The sequence below is a fragment of the Lycium ferocissimum genome, chromosome 4, assembly GCF_029784015.1.
Source record: "Lycium ferocissimum isolate CSIRO_LF1 chromosome 4, AGI_CSIRO_Lferr_CH_V1, whole genome shotgun sequence".
Taxonomy (NCBI): Eukaryota; Viridiplantae; Streptophyta; class Magnoliopsida; order Solanales; family Solanaceae; genus Lycium; species Lycium ferocissimum.
Genome location: NC_081345.1, coordinates 18,388,428 through 18,408,316, shown reverse-complemented (window position 1 = coordinate 18,408,316; position 19,889 = coordinate 18,388,428). Strand labels below are relative to the sequence as shown.

Genomic DNA, 19,889 nt, shown 5'->3' with positions numbered 1-19,889 from the left:
CAAACAACCTCTAAGGTTATAATTTGAGATATTGGTACAATACGTTACTTATCTTATTTTGTAGGTATATTTCACCGTGTCCTAATTTATGTATCACACTTTTCATTTTAGTTTGTCCTAAAACGAATACTATCTTTTTCTCATATTGAGAAATAATTTTACTTTAAAATTCTTATTTACCATTAATGATATTAATATATATGTAGCCACAGAAATGTTTAAGGCTTATTTTAGACACAACTTTTTAAAAAAAATCTTTTCTTTCTTAAACCTAATGCCCGGTCGAACAGTGTCACACAAATTGGGACGGAGGGAATAATTAATAAGTGCATTTATTTGTAATTAGTTAAATTTACTTTTAAAGTGACATAATAATATATAAAATCATTACAGAGTTTAATCTGCAGAAGTTAAACTCTTTCACTTAATACATAAATTGTTCTAAGCAACTAGGTACAGTCTTTAGTCAATGCTTCATATTTATAGTAAAAAATTCAAACATGTAACTGTTTCACATGTCTTTGAGCTCGATTTCATACATAACCTGTAACTTCTAACTAGAAAGAAAACTTACATACGTTATTTCTACATGTTATCTAGCATGTACAACATGTTCTTCGCGTCTCAAAGGTTGACTCCGCGTGTCCCAAAACGTTTTCTAATGTCTTTGAAATGTAATTAGACGTAACTAATTTGCACAATTAATATGTTTAATTTGGAGTAAAATAGATGATCGGTGCATGATCATTTCACACGGTTTGCTAGGTTTGTGTTCATTGAACATTGCGGTTGCTCCGACTATACCAACCACAAAGCTTTTTAATGTTTAAAGAGAAAAGAATATTGCATATATGCACACACAAATTAAACAGACAGTTATACTTTATGATATGGACTAGGAGTGTAGGACCAGAATAAACGAGTTAGGGTTCTTAGGGAGATTCTTGGATGCTCCGAGATAAAATAATGTTTTGGTAGCTTCAAGGGTCAGTCTGGTCATAATCTACAAAACCATTTAATTTAAAGGTTTAAACTGTTAGAGAAAATCTATGTTAATTATTAAATATAAGACGCTTTCTCACGTGCGGACTTGATTCTTTTTATGGGTTAAACACGTGAATTTTTTTTTTATAGCAGATGTGGCGGTGAGACTCGAATTCAGGATCTCTACTTACCTAGATACTATGTTACAGTATGTGATCATCTCATTTAAAAGTTTAAACGGTTAAAGGGAGCACATTTCTAATTATTTAATTACTATATCTTTAATAAGTCTCAATTGAAGATGAACCCTGAAAAGAAGAAATCTAGGCTGCCCTTTGAAATGAATATGTAGTTGGATATATTGGGGAACTTCTTGTAATTCCTATCACAAATCTGATCAATTGTCATGTAAGCTCTGAAATAGAAATATAGTAAAGGATATGATTTATAGATAAATATACTTATATGAAAAGCTATATTTAGTATCTATATACTATATTGTGTATGCAATAATGCTTCTCTCATGCAACAATAATAATCTATGCAGCTATATATGGACGACCTATATGTATCTTCCACTCCGTCTCATTTCATCATTACGGATTTTGGTTAAGATTTTGAGAATCATTAAATGGACGCATGAATCTTATTCGGATTTGAGTAAGAAATAAACAAGTTTGACAAATAGTACTAGTATAATATTTTAGAAAAGAAGTTTGAGAAATACTAAGTACTAATTAGTAAGTAATGGACGCATGAATCTTATTCGGATTTAGAGTAAGAAAGAAACAAGTTTGACAAATAGTAATAGTGTAATATTTTAGAAAGGAAGTTTGAGAAATACCAAGTACTAATTAGTAAGTAATGGACGCATGAATCTTATTCGGATTTAGAGCAAGAAAGAAACAAGTTTGACAAATTGTAATAGTATAATATTTTAGAAAGGATTTAGAGTAAGAAAGAAACAAGTTTGACAAATAGTAATAGTATAATATTTTATAAAGGAAGTTTGAGAAATACTAAGTAGTCCTAATTAGTAAGTAATGGACGCATGAATCTTATTCGGATTTAGAGTAAGAAAGAAACAAGTTTGTCAAATAGTAATAGTATAATATTTTAGAAAGAAAGTTTGAGAAATACTTATTAGTAAGTAGAATTTTACATGAATTGAACACGAAGTTGACGGGTGAACGTGAACATGAGATTTGAACCAAGAATAGAGATTCATGCACAGTGATGGTTTGCGAGTTACAGGAAATGGATGTAATCATTGAACTAATTTATCTAAACTAAATTCTGGTCCCACTGCTTAACTTATTTCAGCGCCTTTAACTATACATTAAAGACCAGCGATTTGAGGGGAAAAAATTAAAGACCACCCCAAAAGAAGGACAATTCGCCCAAAAAAAATGGAACAAAAAGAAAAAAACAATGAAAAGAATAACATGGACACATTAGCCCAACCGCATTCAAGAAAGGCCGAGGCTCACAAACAGCCCAAATTTAATTGTTGGACAGCGAGCCCGGAACTTTTTTAACTAAAAAAAAAATAAATATTTGGAACCAAATTAACCCTTCAAAAAAAAAAAAATCAAACTAGGCTTCACGCACAGAATTTGTGCGTGAGAGGACCAAACTGTAACTTTTGAGTTTGGTCCTTTCATGCACAGATTTTTTGCGTGAAAGAGGGTACTTTTTTTCTTTTTTCTTTTTTTAAGCTATCAAAATCACGTTTTTTTTTTTCATATTTTAGGCAAAGATTAGTCATGTTTCAAAATCACGAAATATCAATATTTTATATAGAACTTAATATATATTTTTTGCCTACAATAACGTTGGCTCATTACATCAAGTATACCTAAACGTTTGGATCGTCGTTTTAGGGGTTGTAAAGTGCCCCGAAGTAAGTTTTGTTTGCTTGGAAATTAGTTTTGTTTGCTTGGAAACTTGTCATCTTTAGAACTAAGTGTCATATTTTATAGGGTTTTGATTTAAGTGTTTTCAAATAAAAATATTATATTAAAAAATAATTCATCCAATACAAGAGGTTCAACCAAGGTATAATATATCTCATTCAATGCTCCCACCAAGGTTTGATCCCATGTTGTTGGCATAAAAAAGAAGTAAGTAAAAAAGAGAGGCTAAATCACCGAGTCAAATTGGTGAATGCAACAAAGTAGACACTTTTTATTTTTTATAATGTTCACTAATGCTATCTAACTCGTTTTCATAAATTGAATTTTGAACCTCGAAATTGACATTCAAAACATCATTACCACGGGATTAGCATCTCGAAATAGATTTTTTATCATTAGATTTTTACTAAAGATGAATGAAATTTTTACACAAATTTGGGGCAAAATTCAAATTGAATGGGATAATGGGCGATTTTAGGAAAATCGGCTCCGCCAAACCGTCTTGCGGCAGTTTGTCTGCATAGATCTCGAAAAAATACCCTGGGTCAAAACAAAAAAAAAATCGCATAAATCGGACATCCGAGCGCAAAGTTATGACCATTTAAAGTTTCAACAATTTACAACTAGATTCTACCTATGCTCCTATCCTTATTTTTTATTTACGTGAGTGAAGAGGTATATGTATACTTAATGTAATGAGCCGATATTATTGTACGCTAAAAAAATATTAAGTTCTATATAAAATATTTATATTCCGATATTTTGAAACGTAACTAATCTTCGGTCAAAGTACGAAAAAAAAAAAAAAAAACTTAAAGATAACAAGTTTCCAAACTTACTTCGAGCCACTTTACAACCCCTAAAACGACGATCCAAACATATATGTATACTTGATGTAATGAGCCGACATTATTTTACGCTAAAAAAGATATGAAGTTCTATATAAAATATTTATATTCCGGTGTTTTGAAATGTGACTAATATTTGGTCAAAATACAGAAAAAAACTTAAAGATAACAAGTTTCCAAACTTACTTCGAGGCACTTTACGACCCCTAAAACGACAATCCAAACATATATGTATCTTGATGTAATGAGCCGACATTATTTTACGCTAAAAAAAATTATGAAATACTATATAAAATATTTATATTCCGGTGTTTTGAAACGTGACTAATCTTCGGTCAAAATACGGAAAAAATCTTAATTTTGAGTTTGATTTCCAAAGAAAAAAAATGACAAGTTTCCAAGCAAACAAAACTTACTTTGGGGCACTTTACAACCCCTAAAACGACGATCCAAACGTTTAGGTATACTTGATGTAATGAGCCGACGTTATTGTACGCAAAAAAATATATTAAGTTCTATATAAACTATTGATATTTCGGGGTTTTGAGACATGACTAATCTTTGCCCAAAGTATGAAAAAAACGTGATTTTGATAGCTTAAAAAAAAAAAAAAAAAAAAAAAAAGTACCCTCTTTCACGCACAAAATCTGTGCGTGAAAGGACCAAACTCAAAAAGTTACAGTTTGGTCCTTTAACGCACAGATTCTGTGCGTGAAGCCTAGTTTAATTCTTTCTTTTTTTAAAAGGTTAGTTTGGTTCCAAAAGTTTTTTTTTTTTGGGTTAAAAAAATTCCGGGTCCTTGGACAGCACTTGGTGGGCCGATACTGCATTAGGCAGTTGCAGGCCTAAATCTGAAACTAAGGAGCTGTTTGGACATGGTTTGAAAACATGAGATGAAATCATGATTTGAAATCATGTTTGGACATGCAATTTGAATTTCTTAAATTGTATTTTTTCTTGTAGACATAAAATCCCACAAGTTGTGAAAACTATCAAAATATTCTCAATTCTTATACAATCTTACCAAATGAGTAAGTCATAGTTCATAACAAAATTAATACGCTACTAGAAGGCCTTTCTAAAAAAGACAACATCAATTGATCAAATTTTAATTGAATAAAAAAGAAAATTTAACATGAATAGTAATGTAACTACTCTTTAATATAATCTTTCCACATGGTAGACATAAATAAAGATTGGTAAATGGTTGGTGGGAGTAATTGTTAAAAGTATCTACCAACTTATGAATCTTTTAATGCAATATTGATTGATAGCTGGAAAAAAATATTGGTTTTTTATTGGGTGTTAGATGCTTGCATTAGAGCCCGGCTAATTCGACTAAGTAATAATATTATTTATAGTTATTTAATATAATTTCACAGAAAAATATTTATTTTAAATGCCTCACAATAAATATTTTATATATATACAGTAAAACTTATTTATATGTTAATCTGTTTTTTTTTTTTTTAGCTTAGCTGTGTAGTTACATTTGTCCAACCAAAAAGGACAGAGGGAATTACACTGTAATTACGCTCTGACAAACAAACAGGTCATTGTAATTACTATGCTGTGTAATTACCAGGCTGTGTAATTACCACCCTAGTAATTACACCAATTCCAATTACCAGGTGGCTTTCCAAACAGACTCTTAGTTGTATAATTTAGATGTAATGTAATGATGAATGCATGAATTGTAATTGCAAATGTTTTTTTATGTTTTGGAATGCAGTGATATTTTGTGCCATATTGTTGCTTTTGCGCCATAATATTTCGAAATTTCAGTGGATCAAATATGACCCTATACTATGCGGAACTGCACAAATTTGCCCTCCAATATTTTTGTCAGGTTTCGTTAACTCAAGGGCATGGGTGACGCAAAACGTAACGTTAGGGGCATGGGCGGACTGACCTTTAAACGACGGGCAAATGCGTGCAATTTCGCATAGTCCGCGGGCATATATGGACCTTTTCCGTATATTTTAAAGACAGAGAAAACAGTACGCGAAAAGGAAAAGGAATAATGAGATTTGATTTAATTATTAAAGCAGAGACAAAACAGAGCTTCTTCCAGACATAAGACTTGTGAAATTCACCTGGACTAAAACAAATATAGGAGCAATTGAATGTCTCAAAATTGATGCAAGCTGGCACATAGAACTAAGGTCTTCTCATACACAATATACTACCAGGTGCAACTAAATTTTTTCCGCAGTTTTGAGTGTCAAAAATTGCTTGTCGACCAAATGCTTGGATTCCCACATTTCGCAAATTTTAAAACTCAAAACAGCAGGCCAGTATTATCCTTCTCTATCGCTCTGCAACCTTAAGGTACACCATTCTCAACAGATATCAGGCTGTCAGTCTTGGATTTCTCAAATTCAAGATCTTGACCTCCCCACTTTCGCATACGCTCACTCGTTTCCTCAACCTGCATGTTTAGTTCCTCTTTAGAACATTTTGAAGCAAACAATTTCATGTATGTTTTTGCTTGGTTAATATTTGTCTGGTTTATGATCATGACTAGTCATTGTCTTAATATGATTTATGTTTAACTTGATTAACTTAGCACAACTTCTGTAATTAAATCAGTAATTGGTTTTAGGACCAATAACCGATAAGTTCAAATTAAACTACTATAGCGTACAGCACTAAACAAACTAGTTTCTATCCTGTTAAAACTACAAGCTGATAAGTTTGTTGGCAAACTAGCATGATGCTATTGATACAGTATGAGAGAAGGTTCACATTAAGAGTCTATAAAAGAGGATCAAACAAGAACAAGAAAAATCATGAAATTTTTTACCCAAGGAAAGAATAGGAGAAGAATTAAAAATGGCAGCCGGGTGCATGAAGCAACCCACATTCACGCAAGGTCCAAGGAAGGGTCGCGTCCCAAAAGGGTGTGATATCGGTAGCCTACCCTAACACAAACATTAGTGCTACAGCTAGAACCCATGTTGTTTCTCCAAGGTTCCCTTGAAGAACAGGACAAGTTATGAAAGGGAAATTCGGAGGATGAACTCAACAAATACAAGAATAAAGAGGTACTTTCATTTAGATGCATGCAGGTACCCTACTTTCTATTAAATAACAACTAGAAGCTTGTCTATTGTTCTGTTCAGTTACTTGATCTAGATCTGCAAATCAATAGATTATTTCAAAACTAAGAATCAAGAAGCCTATTTGCAATAGTTCCTTACCTCCTTGTTCCAATTTGTCTTATACAGTACAATCAACAGTAGCACAGTCTGCAACGATGTCCCAGCTATCATTCCCATCCAAAGTCCCTACAAGTAATTCAATCAGAAGACAAATTCAGGATAAAGTGAAGGAATGTCATTGAGAGCAAAACGTCAGGTATACAAGATATAAAAATTTGATAAGCATATAAACTATACTAGATCTCAGCCAAAATCTGATGAGGTATAATGACAATAAAATATGATCCAGCTTGTTTAATCATTTGGGGTCATCTCAAATAGACTTGCTAATGAAACTCAAAAACATAGTTTACCTTTGCTCCCAAATTAGCTACATAACCAAGAATAAATCCTAGTGGGAGTCCGAAAATGTAATAACTTCCCAGATTAATATAAGCAACTAAAGCTTGCCATCCACCCCCCACAGCAACACCTGCAAAAGTGCCTCACGTTAAAGATACAGTTTTGATCCGTCACGATATACAAATCTAAGGAATAGCTAGTGTGAATTGAAACGATACCTGATATAACAGGCTGAACACTATTAAGAACCATAGTTATTCCGAGAAGGTAAGCAAGATCACCAACAGCTTGTATCATATCTTTACTACTTGTAAAGATAATGGCCAAATGCTCTCTAGCTACTAATACAACAACCATACAGAGTAGCCCAATTAGGAGTGACTGAAACACTGAGATATAGACAGAGTATTTAGTGGCCCTTGGATGTCCTAGCCCAAGCTCATTTGAGACCCGTACACTGGGGAAAATAAACAAGGAAAAAAGAAATAGAAGTGAATATGTTAAAGAAGAGTAATAGACTAAACTAAGGCGATTGGACGAACAAAGCAAACAATATCAGCAGAACAAGTTACAATACAGGAAGCTTCCCTCACTTCCTTATTGGCATATGTAAAATTTGAGGTAACTAACATAGATTATCACATTCCACCGTACTGCCATTACTCAAAGATCCACGGTGACTGAGAAATTGACAAAAGCATTTGCAAGTAATGTAACAGCACCAGAATGATGTCAAATTAACATAATAAAACAAAGACAATCATGACAGGAAGGATATAAAATTTAGTAATTTTCTCCAGATTCTGTGCGAACTTGAGCCCCTTCATTTACATGTCTACATTTTGACAACTAAAGGACCACATTAACTGCATGACATGAACTTTAAAAACTAAGTGCGGTTGTGAATAATCATCAATAGTTTTTACCTTATGGCAGCATTAATTCCAATGAACAACATGGCTTCATACCCATTGACATTCATGCTGTAAAACAAAAGAATCAATTAGAATCAGAAACGAATGTGAGAATCTCACCCACGGAGTGACAGTGAATAAACTGGTGCAACAAGCTTAAACATTTCTTTTAAACTTTCCAATACCATAGCGTTAAGAGTAGAAGCAATAAAGAGTAAGGTAAACTCACCAAATAGAAATGGAGCCAACTGCAATAACAGCATTGTCAAGATGGCCAATAAGGATGATAATACTCATCATATACCAAACCTCAAGACATAGCATAATAGCTGAGGCAATGGAGAGCCTCACAAAGGACCATATTTCGTTAAATGCTGCCCATGACAGTCCCTTCCACCCATCCTTACACCATCCAACAACATAAGCTAACTGAGCTAATGCCAGGCCCCAATTTGTTATGTCAAAGGCTAAGGCAGCACCACTTGTACCCCAGCCAAATGTGTAAATAAAGAGCCAAAGGAGTGCAGCATGCACGAGCAGAGCCACAAATCCAATCCAGGCAATCACATCAACTTTGCTTTGGGCTTGAAGGAATTTGGAGGTTGGAAAATTGATGGAAAGTGAAAACAATTGGGGGATGATTAGTATGGCATAGCTCCCGGCGAGCTCAGCAATGTCAGATTCTTGGCCCAGCAGCTTAAGCACTGGTGTTGCAAATAAATATATGGGCAAGAGCAAGATACAACTCACAAACAGAATTATGATCGAGCGTTGCATATAAACACCAAGCATGTGAATTTGCCCTGCACCATAGGCCTGTCCACACAGTGTCTCCAGTGCACTTCCCATTCCCATCTGAAAATGAATTATAAATAATGGGATATTAAAAGAACCGACTCCGCCTATCAATATGACAAAGCCAGACACACAAATTAAATCTCTCTGAACTGCATAGTATCATAGTAGCACTAAAATTTACACATCTACTCTCATGTTAATATGGGTTCAAGGTGTGAGAGCTGTACTATGTCACTCCCACTGTCTCAATACTAGGACATTCTTTTCATTTTGCGACGGACCAGCCAAAATGTTCGACACAATTTCATTTTTAGTAACATTCCTAGCTTTAAATAATTCAAATATCAAATCTAGATGTTATATCAGTTTCTCCTAATATTGACATGGTTTTTCCAGTTCAGAGGGATTTAACTGGCTTGAAGAACAAATGGCAATGCACCCAGAGGCAGATGCAGGCTTTCTGTTCAACTAAACCCTGTATTTTTGACACGGAACATAAATATATATGGGGAAAACCACCATAATGTCAACAAAAATTAAAGTTAGAACCCATAATATCAAGAGTTGAAATGAGTTCACTAAGAACTCTAAAGATTGAATCCTTCAAGTTAATTTATTTCCTAGATTTGCCTATGATGAAGCAATGGGTCGGTTCTCTTAAAATATAGTACCAATTTTATAGATTTCCTCATACATATACAAGGTATGAGCTTAGAGCAATAGATTCAGACGAACTATTATGCAATGTGTAAATTCAAGGAACAATAACCACTACTCAAGAACCACTAGTTTTCTACTGAAATTTCTCACTAAAAATGTTCAGTGGCTATTCCCCACAAATATTTTGATTGAATCTGTGAGAAACGAAAAATAGTACTCCCTCCGTCTCAATTTAAGTGTGTTACTCTCCTTTCATATGTCCCAAAAAGAGTGTATCTTTCTATATTTAATAAGTTGACAATTCAAACATTCTACATGACAAGTTTAAAATCACAGGATTCAAGGACATTGTAGTCCATTACACACATCTTTAATTTACGATTACAAGATTCAAAAGTCATTTTTTGTTCCTTAAACTTTGTCAAGTTAAACGAAGACACTTAAATTGGGACGGAGGGAGTAGTATTTTCACACGGAAAAATTAGAAAGTTTCCGAGCGTTTCAACGGGAACTGTTTCCCACCATGGTTTTACCAATAAGTTGGTTCGGTGGGAAAATCATATTTTATAACACAAATTTCCTAATGATTGTCGGTGGGAAAAACCTGTGTTTCAGTAGTGAAATACGACTGCGACATCACAAATTTCTGTTTTGAAGGAGGGAAAGAATTAAGGAGCAAACTAACCATGAAGCCAAAAGTGAAGGTACCAATGACAGACTGAGCAATAGAGATAGCCGCAAGCTCAATATCACCAAGATGACCAACGAATATATTAGTAAGTGAGTTGACACCATACTGACATATAATGTTGAATGCAATAGGACCACCTATCCTCCATAACTTAGCAGTCTCTATGCAAAAAATAGCCCACCATTCTCTTAGAGTTGTGGCAGGGAGGTAGTCTCCGTCTCCGCTGATGAGTTGGCGGTGGTCGCCGGCGGAGATACCGTTGAGCAACGGCGTCTCCATCACTGTCAAAATGATGTTGCCGCCTCACTCTACCAAAGTAGTTATGTTTTGCGGTTTAGACTGAGTTTCTTGGGATTCAGTCTATGGACGTAACTGAAAATGCGCTCTTCTTTAATAGGAGGATTTTGGTTTGGTAGGAAAAAGAAGGCAAATTAGACGACTTGGTGCATAAAATTCATTATACGATGCATAACAATAAGATTAAAGGGCATTTTGGTATATTTTATATAGCTTAATTTAAGACCATAAAATTCAAAAGTCTTTTTACTTTTTTAAACTCCATGTCAAGTCAAAAATAGATAAATAAATTGAAACGGAGGAAGTAATAAAATATTCATATTAGACACTTTCGACTCATATTTTGATTTTTTTTTTTTTTGTGTGTTTTTAAGTATAAGTTAATCGCATAAAATATGATGACTCCTTTAATTATACACAACAACATCAATTGGAGCATGTGTGAGGTTTTATGGTTTATTTGAAATTAACGTGTATAATTAAAAGAGAAGATATATTTTAAGTGATTAACTCATTTACGTAATGGACGCTTGAGATTACGCACATAAGCTTTTTCAAAATTTTGCATCTGAAGGTGGTCACTTTATCATGCGTTCAAGTGTTCGATCGAAATTGATCATAATTTAAATATCTAAATGAAATTTATTGACAAATTTAAATTATTGGCAACATATTCATGCTTACTTTAAAACAATGTAGCAAATTGGATCAGGTTAGTTTGATAGGTATCCTTGATACTCTTTCTAGAAGTACTTTAAAAAAAAAAAAATCGACGGTATTTAGATTAGTTTTCGCCTCGTTTGATTATGTTCGCTGACTTCTTTGTCACTTTTCATTGTTATAGGTGTAGGTAGCTTTAACTTAGATAGATGGGAATAAACCACTCAATTATATTGTCTTTAAGAGGTTTTTTGACGGGCTTACGCTTATAAGTTCATTTGCGAACATAATTTAAAAAATAAGTTAAAAAATAAGTTGGGGTGGTTAACTTATTTTTTTTATAATTTGTTTTTCACTTATAAACAACTTTGAATAAGTTAAACAAATGCTAATTATTTTTTTTTTTTCTTTATTTAAGACAAAATGATTTAATTTCAAATTTCCACCAAACACTCAAAATAAAACAAACTTATAAGAACTTTAAGCCCAATCCAAACGGGCTCTTAAATTCTTTATTTAGAATTTGAGACCTAATTTTCTATAAAAAAAAAAAAGTTTAGCCAAAAGCGTATGTAACTTACTTAGTAGGCAACACTTTTTAACTGAACCTATCATTTTTCACACAAAATAGGAGTAGATATCAAGAAAATTATGAAAATTTTAACAAAAAGTTATATTTTGAATCTATGGTTTTAAAATTATAATGAATCTAAAGGGTGAGAACTTAAAGGTTAGATTTCATTAAATTTAAAAATTTGAATTTGAATATGAGTGTGTTGGAGAATCAACGCATGAAAGTATATAAACGAAAAAATATCCAGAACTCTGCATGGGTAGGTAGAACAAAAGGACTTAAAGCAACCACGTAGCTTTGCTTAAAATATAGCAAACCGAACTAGTACTTTCCTACGCACTCGGCACTACCATTGTTTCTCAAGGAAATATAAGGATAAGAAACATAAACAAATTAAAGTGATTATTGTCGAAAAAATATGATTAAATTTATACGTATCGACTCAAACATTGAATTAGAAAATAGACTCGGTACTCGGTATAGACTCAAACATTGAATTAGAAAATAGACTGCTCATATTTTTGCAGTGATATTTCATCTCATAGCAAATTGCAATTGTTGTGTGGAAGAGAAGCGGACAAGTAAGAAAATATTCGTATTTTCATGAATTTCAGTACCAAAATAATGTGCCTATATAAAAGTTTTTAATGAAGTATAAAACACCAACTCTATCACTCTATGCTTTCATAGCCTCCCAACTCTTCCTTTAAATCTGTCGTGATAATCAGCAACTTGATTTCTATAAATGTACCTCACAGACATGTGGAGAATGTCGCGAACATTTTAATCTTGGCATCGGTAGGAACTCGATCAGCTTCCAAACCTTCACAAAAAACTTGGAGTGCTTCGTATTTATGCGACGATGTGTCTCATGGTGGCTTATTTGAACATTTCAATTTAAACTTACTAAAAATTAGTGAGCTAGCGACAATAAGGACACTGGCAATGGATTTAGCAGGCCAGCCACTAAGCAAAGCGTCAAAATAGCATCGATGAAAATTTGAGCTTTTCTTCTCGATAAAGATTAGCATAAGCGATAACTTGAAATGATAGAATAATAAAAATATGTTTATGAGATTGTCGTACTTATTTCGAACGAGATTACGAATTTATGTAGATACGCATTAACCCGCCAATTCAAACTGAATGATTTAGGAAATAATTACAATCCTACTTGTTACGTGTAAATATTAAAGCAAATCTTATCCACCTTAGCTTGGAGACGGAAATCATTAGCAATTAATCAGTTTTACAAAACTGACCCCCTAATTTTATACGTAATCTAGCAGAATACTATAGGGATGGGATGGAGTGGAAAGTGGGGGTTTGGGGGATGGTAAAGGGGTGGGGTTGGGGACGTTGGACGGGTAGTGAAGAGACTATGAACTTGAAATGTCACTTATTAAATTTGTTTTCTCTACTTTCATTAGGGAATTCAATTATCCCCATTTTGAGGAACTTGTGCTCTCAGAGAAAATATTTTTCAAAACATTTTGAACCAAACACAAAAAAACTTGGGAAACCTTTTCTTATGTTACCTCCATATCGCTAGGGTTTGCCCTGAATTTGTTACCTTATTTGGATTCTTCAATAGTTGTGTTTTACTCCAAATAGGATTTTTTGGTAAAAAATAACTCTTCTATATCTATCCTTTTGTTGGAGTAGAAGTTTTACACTTCTATAAATAGAGATATTTTCTTCTCATTCAATAACATTGTAAAGATCCACGATGTAGTCGTTAAGAGAGTTTTGTTTAGGGGGAGATTTTTCTCTCAAAAAGTTTTATGTTTTTATATTAGTTTTTCATATGAAGATCAATTGATCAAAGCGTATTAGAATATTATGCTTCTTTTAGTATGTTTTTCTTTGTCGTCTGATTTATCGCTGTTCAAGGTTTGCAATTATTAGCTTCAAAGATGACGCCATGTTATTTCGATCCCAAAAAGTGGTATCAGAGCCAATGGTTCAACGAGGTTGAAGAAAAGTTCAAGGTGGATCAGTTCAAGTTGCAACCAACTCGACGATGATGATTTTTGTCTTAAAAAAAAAAAAAAGATATCTGAAGTACTACATGTGGAGACAATTTTCAATCATATTGTCAACAAATCTGCTGCTGCATATTTTAACACAAAAATAATTTTTAACTCATGCTTACCTTAACGCATGAGCTCCAATTTTCAACTCATGCTTACTTTTAACGTATGAGCTCAAATTTTCAACCCTTGCTTACTTTTAACGCTTAGGTCAATTTCAACCTATGTTCACTTTTAAAGCATGGGCTTCAGTTTCAACCTGTGCATACTTTTAACGCACAAGGCTCAAATTTTCAACTATACCTACTTTAAACCATGGAAAGCAGTAGTGATGAAGATTATGTGAAGGAGGATGAAGATCATTTGCCAGAAAATTCAGGCCAAGGGGAGATTTGTTAGGGTTTGCGCTGAATTTCCTACCTTATTTGGATTCTGATGTTGTACTCCAAACATGTTTTCTTGGTAAAAAAGAACTCTTCTATATCTATCCTTTTGTTGGAGTATAAGTTTTACACTTTCTATAAATAGAGATATTTTCTCCTCATTCAATAACACTATAAAGATCCACGATGTAGTCGTTAAGAGAGTTTTGTTTAGGGGGAGATTTTTCTCTCAAAAGGTTTTATGTTTTTATATTAGTTTTTCATATGTAGATCAATTGATCAAAGCGTATTAGAATATTATGCCTCTTTTAGTATGTTTTTATTTGTCGTCTGATTTATCACTGTTCAAGATTTGTAATTTTTAGCTTCCACATGACGTCATGTTATTTCGATCTCAACACATATATACCAAATATACCATACAGCTTACATCAAATATATAAGACTTAAAGAGCGCCACCGAGGTTGTGGTCGTAAAAATCCTTTTTGGGCGTTGAAGAATTAAACGCAAAGGTTTGTATAAAGTTTGGTATTACGAGCGGTGATGAAGGCTTTGCCCCAATATATTGTGGGCAAGTTATCACTGTCCGATTAAGTTTCTTTTTTCTTTTCCCATTTTTTCCTTAACAGAATTAGAATTCCCTCTTTGGTTTAGTCCTTTTCATGGAACGTAACAAATTTGATCCCTGAATTATTTGTTTAGTTCCAATATTAGCACCTCGTTATTTAATTTGTACACTTTTGACTTTCAATTAAAGTAAATGTGTGACTCTGAAATGAGGAGGGGCTAGTCTAGTTAGACTGCTCCTGGTTTTGTAACGTTGCTCTGGTAATTAATAAAATGTCGTTTTAATTGCCAAAAAAAAAAGTGCGACTCTCCAAAATTAACAACCTTTATTTTAACTATTCTCAATCGGAAATAGCCATGTGAAGACCAAAAAAAAAAAAAAAAAAAAAAAAAAGGTCAAAATTGTAGAGCCAACAATGATGTTTCAATCACCTCGTCTTTTTCTTGTTGAGGTCTCGCGTTATATGGTGCGCCTTCGCCCACACCTTTGATTTATCGCTTGCATGCATCTCAATTACTTATGTCATAGTTAATTAGCTATGATGACCATGAAAATCCGGGAAAATCGAGCCAATTGTATTCCTAAGGAAAACTTAGTAGAAAAGTGATATTAATTGATGAAACTAGAGCGTGTTCAGTAGGTCAACTGAACTCCTTGCTTTTGGCTTGATTAACTTATAATAACATACATAAGAAATTTAAGTGGGTGCATTATCTAAACCCATGGATTATAAATAGTAGATCGCATAACTACAAAAACACTAGCTAAATTACATGCCTACGCTCATACGGACGTCAGTGTTTATGTTCCTCAGACCCAATCCATTTCTGCAGTTGCAATATTTTCAGGCTTCGTGGGTTGTTCTGGGTTGCATGTTTCGACAATGATTCATCTGCAGGTTCACCTACGGAAACCTTGTTACGACTTCTTCTTCCTCTAAATGATAAGGTTCAATGGACTTCTAGTGATGTCGTGGACAGTGAACCGCCCGCCGCGATCCGAACAATTAAATTTTGTAAACATATGCATGAACAATAAATAAATATTTTATTTATCATTCTAATTTATCTTTTAATAATTAGATTTTAACTTACTTAGTAGGCGTTTGGACATGCGATTTGAAATCATGGTTTGAAACCATGAGATGAAATCAGCGTTTAGACATGCATTTCATCTCATGGTTTCAAACCCTGGTTTCAAATCCCAAATCATCCAAAAAGGCATGATTTGGGGTTTTAAACCATGGTTTCAAATTTTTTAAATATAAAACTTGACCCATAAGTTTATATTTTGAAAAAAAAAAAAAGACTCATCAATTGGTAGATATTTTTAACAATTACTCCCACCAACCATTTACCAACCTTTATTTATGTCTACCATGTGGGAGGATTATATTAAAGAGTATTTACATTACTATTCATGTTAAATTTTCCTTTTTATTGAACTAAAGTCTGATCAATTGATGTTGTATTTTTTAGAAAGGTCTACTAGTAGCATATTAATTTTGTTATGAACTATGACTTGCTCATTCGGTAAGATTGTATAAGAATTGAGAATATTTCGATAGTTTTCCCAACTTATGGGGTTTTTATGTCTATAAGAAAAAATGCAACTTAAGAAATTCAAATTGCATGTCCAAACATGATTTCAAATCATAGTTTCATCTCATGGTTTCAAATCATGATTTCAAACCATGTCCAAACGGCTCCTTAGTAGGCGTTTGGACATGCGATTTGAAACCATGAGATGAAATCAGCATTTGGACATGCATTTCATCTCATGGTTTCAAACCATGGTTTGAAATCCCAAATCATCCAAAAAGGCATGATTTGGGGTTTCAAACCATGATTTCAAAAATTTTAAATATAAAATTTGACCCATAAATTTATATAAAATAGCCACAGAAGTTACTATATGTATCAAAACATCTCATGCAGTTAAAATGCCACAACATTGGGTTGACAATATCTATTACAAAATGAATAGAAACTTTACAGTAATGAAGTCAATGAACCGCTTGTTGGACACTTCTTAGATGACTTAAACCTGTAAAGATACTTCTAAACAGAGATGGAAATCCACTTCCATTTCACTGCAAATCCACCCTTCTATTAATATCACGATACTTATGCACCAGTAACTTTTATCAGCAAAAGTGACGCGACCATGAAGAGTAAAAGTTCAAGTCCATGAAAAACAAGGTGATTCACACAAACCATACAGAGTGACTTTTACCAACCAAAAACAAAAAAGAAGGAAGAAGAGAAAATTACAGCAAGATTCACAACAAGCTAACCCCAAGTTCCCAATATTCAATTATGATAGACTAATATCTGAGTTACCAACATCAGAGAAAAGGATATACAATAAAGTTTTACACTGATAAACCTTGCAGCCTTTAATTACTCTACCTTCAAGCACTAATTAGTTTCCAATTCTAAATTTCTTTACGTCAACCTCTTACATCTACCTATTTTACAAAATAGACCGGTGGCTATACCCTTGCTTCAAGTGACAATGACCTACTCTGTCCCTTTCAACATATGCTATTCTACCTTATTGCTCTAGCATTCCATATTTGTTGAGCTATCCCATCTCTTAGATTGCACATAGATTGTTTGTCAACATCTGTCGGTCCTCGTCCAAGTTCTTCTTCATCTGAATCTGAATCAATATCATCCAAATTGTGGGAATCTTCTATTTCCTCTTCCACGTGTTCTTCAAAATATGAATCGTCCCAGTTCCACTTACGAATGAAATTATGAAGTATACAACATGATAGCACAATCCAACCTTGTTTTTTGATGGAATATGGAGGAGGAGTCGTTAATATAGGGAATCTTTTTTTCAAAACAGCAAATGTCCTCTCCACGACATTTCAAAGCTTTGAATGTCTCAAGTTAAAGAGTTCACGAGCATTTTGTGGTGATTGAGTTACTTCATTAATCGTAAAGTTTATATTCTGATCAAATCATCCATGGTCATTGTCCACAAATTGTACATCTTCAGAAGCAGGTGTAGTAACTTTTCGAAAGATTATATCATCATCGGAAACTCATTTTGAAAATCCTCGCATCATTAATTTCACACCCATTCCTACCATCAAAGAACGGTATCTCCAAAAATCAAAGCCAAAGTACTATAATCTGGCAGCTTCTTCGTTCTATATTGAGCACCTTTTGGGTGAGCCTATTATATAATCAATAGTCTTAAATCAGAAAAACGAATAACTTAAATTCAAACTCATCTATTGAAAAAAAAAAGAATATATGACTCATTGCAAGATACTGCTCCCAGACATCATCCTCAGCATCAACTTTTCGAGTTTCCTCATTCCACCCAAATCCACTATGTTGTATCATTCTCTTCATAGTAGCATATGTTTTCTTCAATGTCCTCATCCTATTTTTCATTTTAGTCTTATCTAACTTGTCCCCGTATAGCTTATTCATTTCTCTTTCTACACCATCCCATCCTTCGGTCGTTAATCCTCCTTGTTGCGTTCTTCCCAACTTAACTTGTTCGAAAGATAAAATAAATGAAATGTTCGTCTTGAACTTCACTCCATTTGGTGTATGGTTTTCCAACCTTAGGTGGTTGGCTAATTGTCATCCTACATAAATGAAATTATAAAGGAAAGTTACCTAATTTATTTGTTACCCATTGCTCAAATACAGACAATATTTAAACAAGTTCCCCTTTTGCACTCTAGCTTAACCTATTTGACATTTGCACCATCAAGACTCACTGTATAGAAGCTAATAATTTAAAATACAGAGAATGCCATTCAACCAAAAGCTCACCTCATTGTAGTCAATTAAAACTAAATCAAGTTTTCCCCTAATATCATCCAACGTCATATAGCATCATAAGAACAGTGAGGATCTTGCTAATTTTAGAGCTAAAGAATGTTTGTAGACCACACCTATGCTAAAAGAAAAAGAAAAAAAAAATGTACATAGGTCGTACTGAGATATCTCATCAACATATTTTTTATCAAATAATAATCTGCTTGAGACTAGGCTTAGGTAAATAAATTTTAATATTTTAAAAAATTATTTCTTATATTGTTATCATAAATTAGAGGAAATTTTAGTTCTTGTATTCTATTCTTCAGGAACATGTAGGAGAAAATACAAAGATTAGATACATAAATTAGCTACCAAGAAATCAAATATATGAAATAAAAAAGGGGAAAGAAAAGATCTTACCTGGAGGTTGAAGTGAAGAGCAGCATTGGTGCTTGGTGGAAAGAGATGATATGTCCTTTTGTTTTTCTGATGAAATAATGACCGAAAAAAGATATCTGAAAAGTTAGGCATGTAATTACAGGGTGTAATTACATTCAATTCTCAACCCCCCTTGAGAATTGGAGAGTGTAATTACACCCCTCCAATTACACTCAATTCCCTTTTAAGAATGTAATTACTTGGCTTGACAAACATGCCAAACAGTGTAATTACACCCAATTCCAATTACATGGGTGACTTTCCAAACAGGCCCTAAAAGATCAAATGCAATTACAACCATCTTTTAAAGATTGTTTTCACAAACAAGAGCACCATTTTAGCTTTTCAAAAGATTTGTTTTACTAATGATAATATCTTCTTCTTTTTTCAATTAGTTGATGACCTGGATAGTTCTTTCTAGATATTTTTCGTCTTCTCAGTCCCAATATCTATACGATAATGCATGCAACAACTGTCGCACAAAACATAAACATAAAAAAAATTCATTATAGATCCGCCACAAAAAAATCACAAGGAAAAAGAGATAACTTACATTAGACTTATGACACCTGAAAAAACGTCTTCTGCAGTGCTGAAATTTTGATAGCAATAATAGAGAGAGTATTACATTTTAGGGATTTATATGGTCTTACATAAAATTTAATGTGGTCTGGCCCTTTCGCGAATTTCACGTATAACATAAATTTAGTAGAATTATTTGGAGTCCATGATGTGAGATGGAGTCATGAATCCTTCCACAACTATTTGAAGAACTCGAGCTTCCGACATTTCATAAACAAGTGAAAGAATAAGAGAGAAAAGTGTGG

At 33.3% G+C, this 19,889-nt stretch overlaps 1 protein-coding gene and 1 long non-coding RNA gene across 2 annotated transcripts; both read right to left on the bottom strand.

The window, feature by feature from the left end:
• Window positions 1-5,760: 5,760 nt before the first annotated feature.
• LOC132051680 (protein DETOXIFICATION 35-like) lies at window positions 5,761-10,766 on the bottom strand. The gene is made up of 7 exons (XM_059442853.1): window positions 10,312-10,766; window positions 8,398-9,023; window positions 8,181-8,237; window positions 7,473-7,711; window positions 7,266-7,384; window positions 6,952-7,038; window positions 5,761-6,179 (listed from the first exon to the last, which is right to left on the bottom strand). Exons 1-7 carry the CDS (start codon window positions 10,594-10,596, stop codon window positions 6,075-6,077), a joined length of 1,518 nt encoding a protein of 505 aa, XP_059298836.1. The 5' UTR covers window positions 10,597-10,766; the 3' UTR covers window positions 5,761-6,074.
• A 6,439-nt stretch (window positions 10,767-17,205) lies between these two features.
• Window positions 17,206-17,763, bottom strand: LOC132054422 (uncharacterized). Its single transcript, XR_009414294.1, has 2 exons — window positions 17,291-17,763; window positions 17,206-17,244 (listed from the first exon to the last, which is right to left on the bottom strand). It is a non-coding gene; the product is annotated as an uncharacterized LOC132054422 (long non-coding RNA).
• Window positions 17,764-19,889: the final 2,126 nt, after the last annotated feature.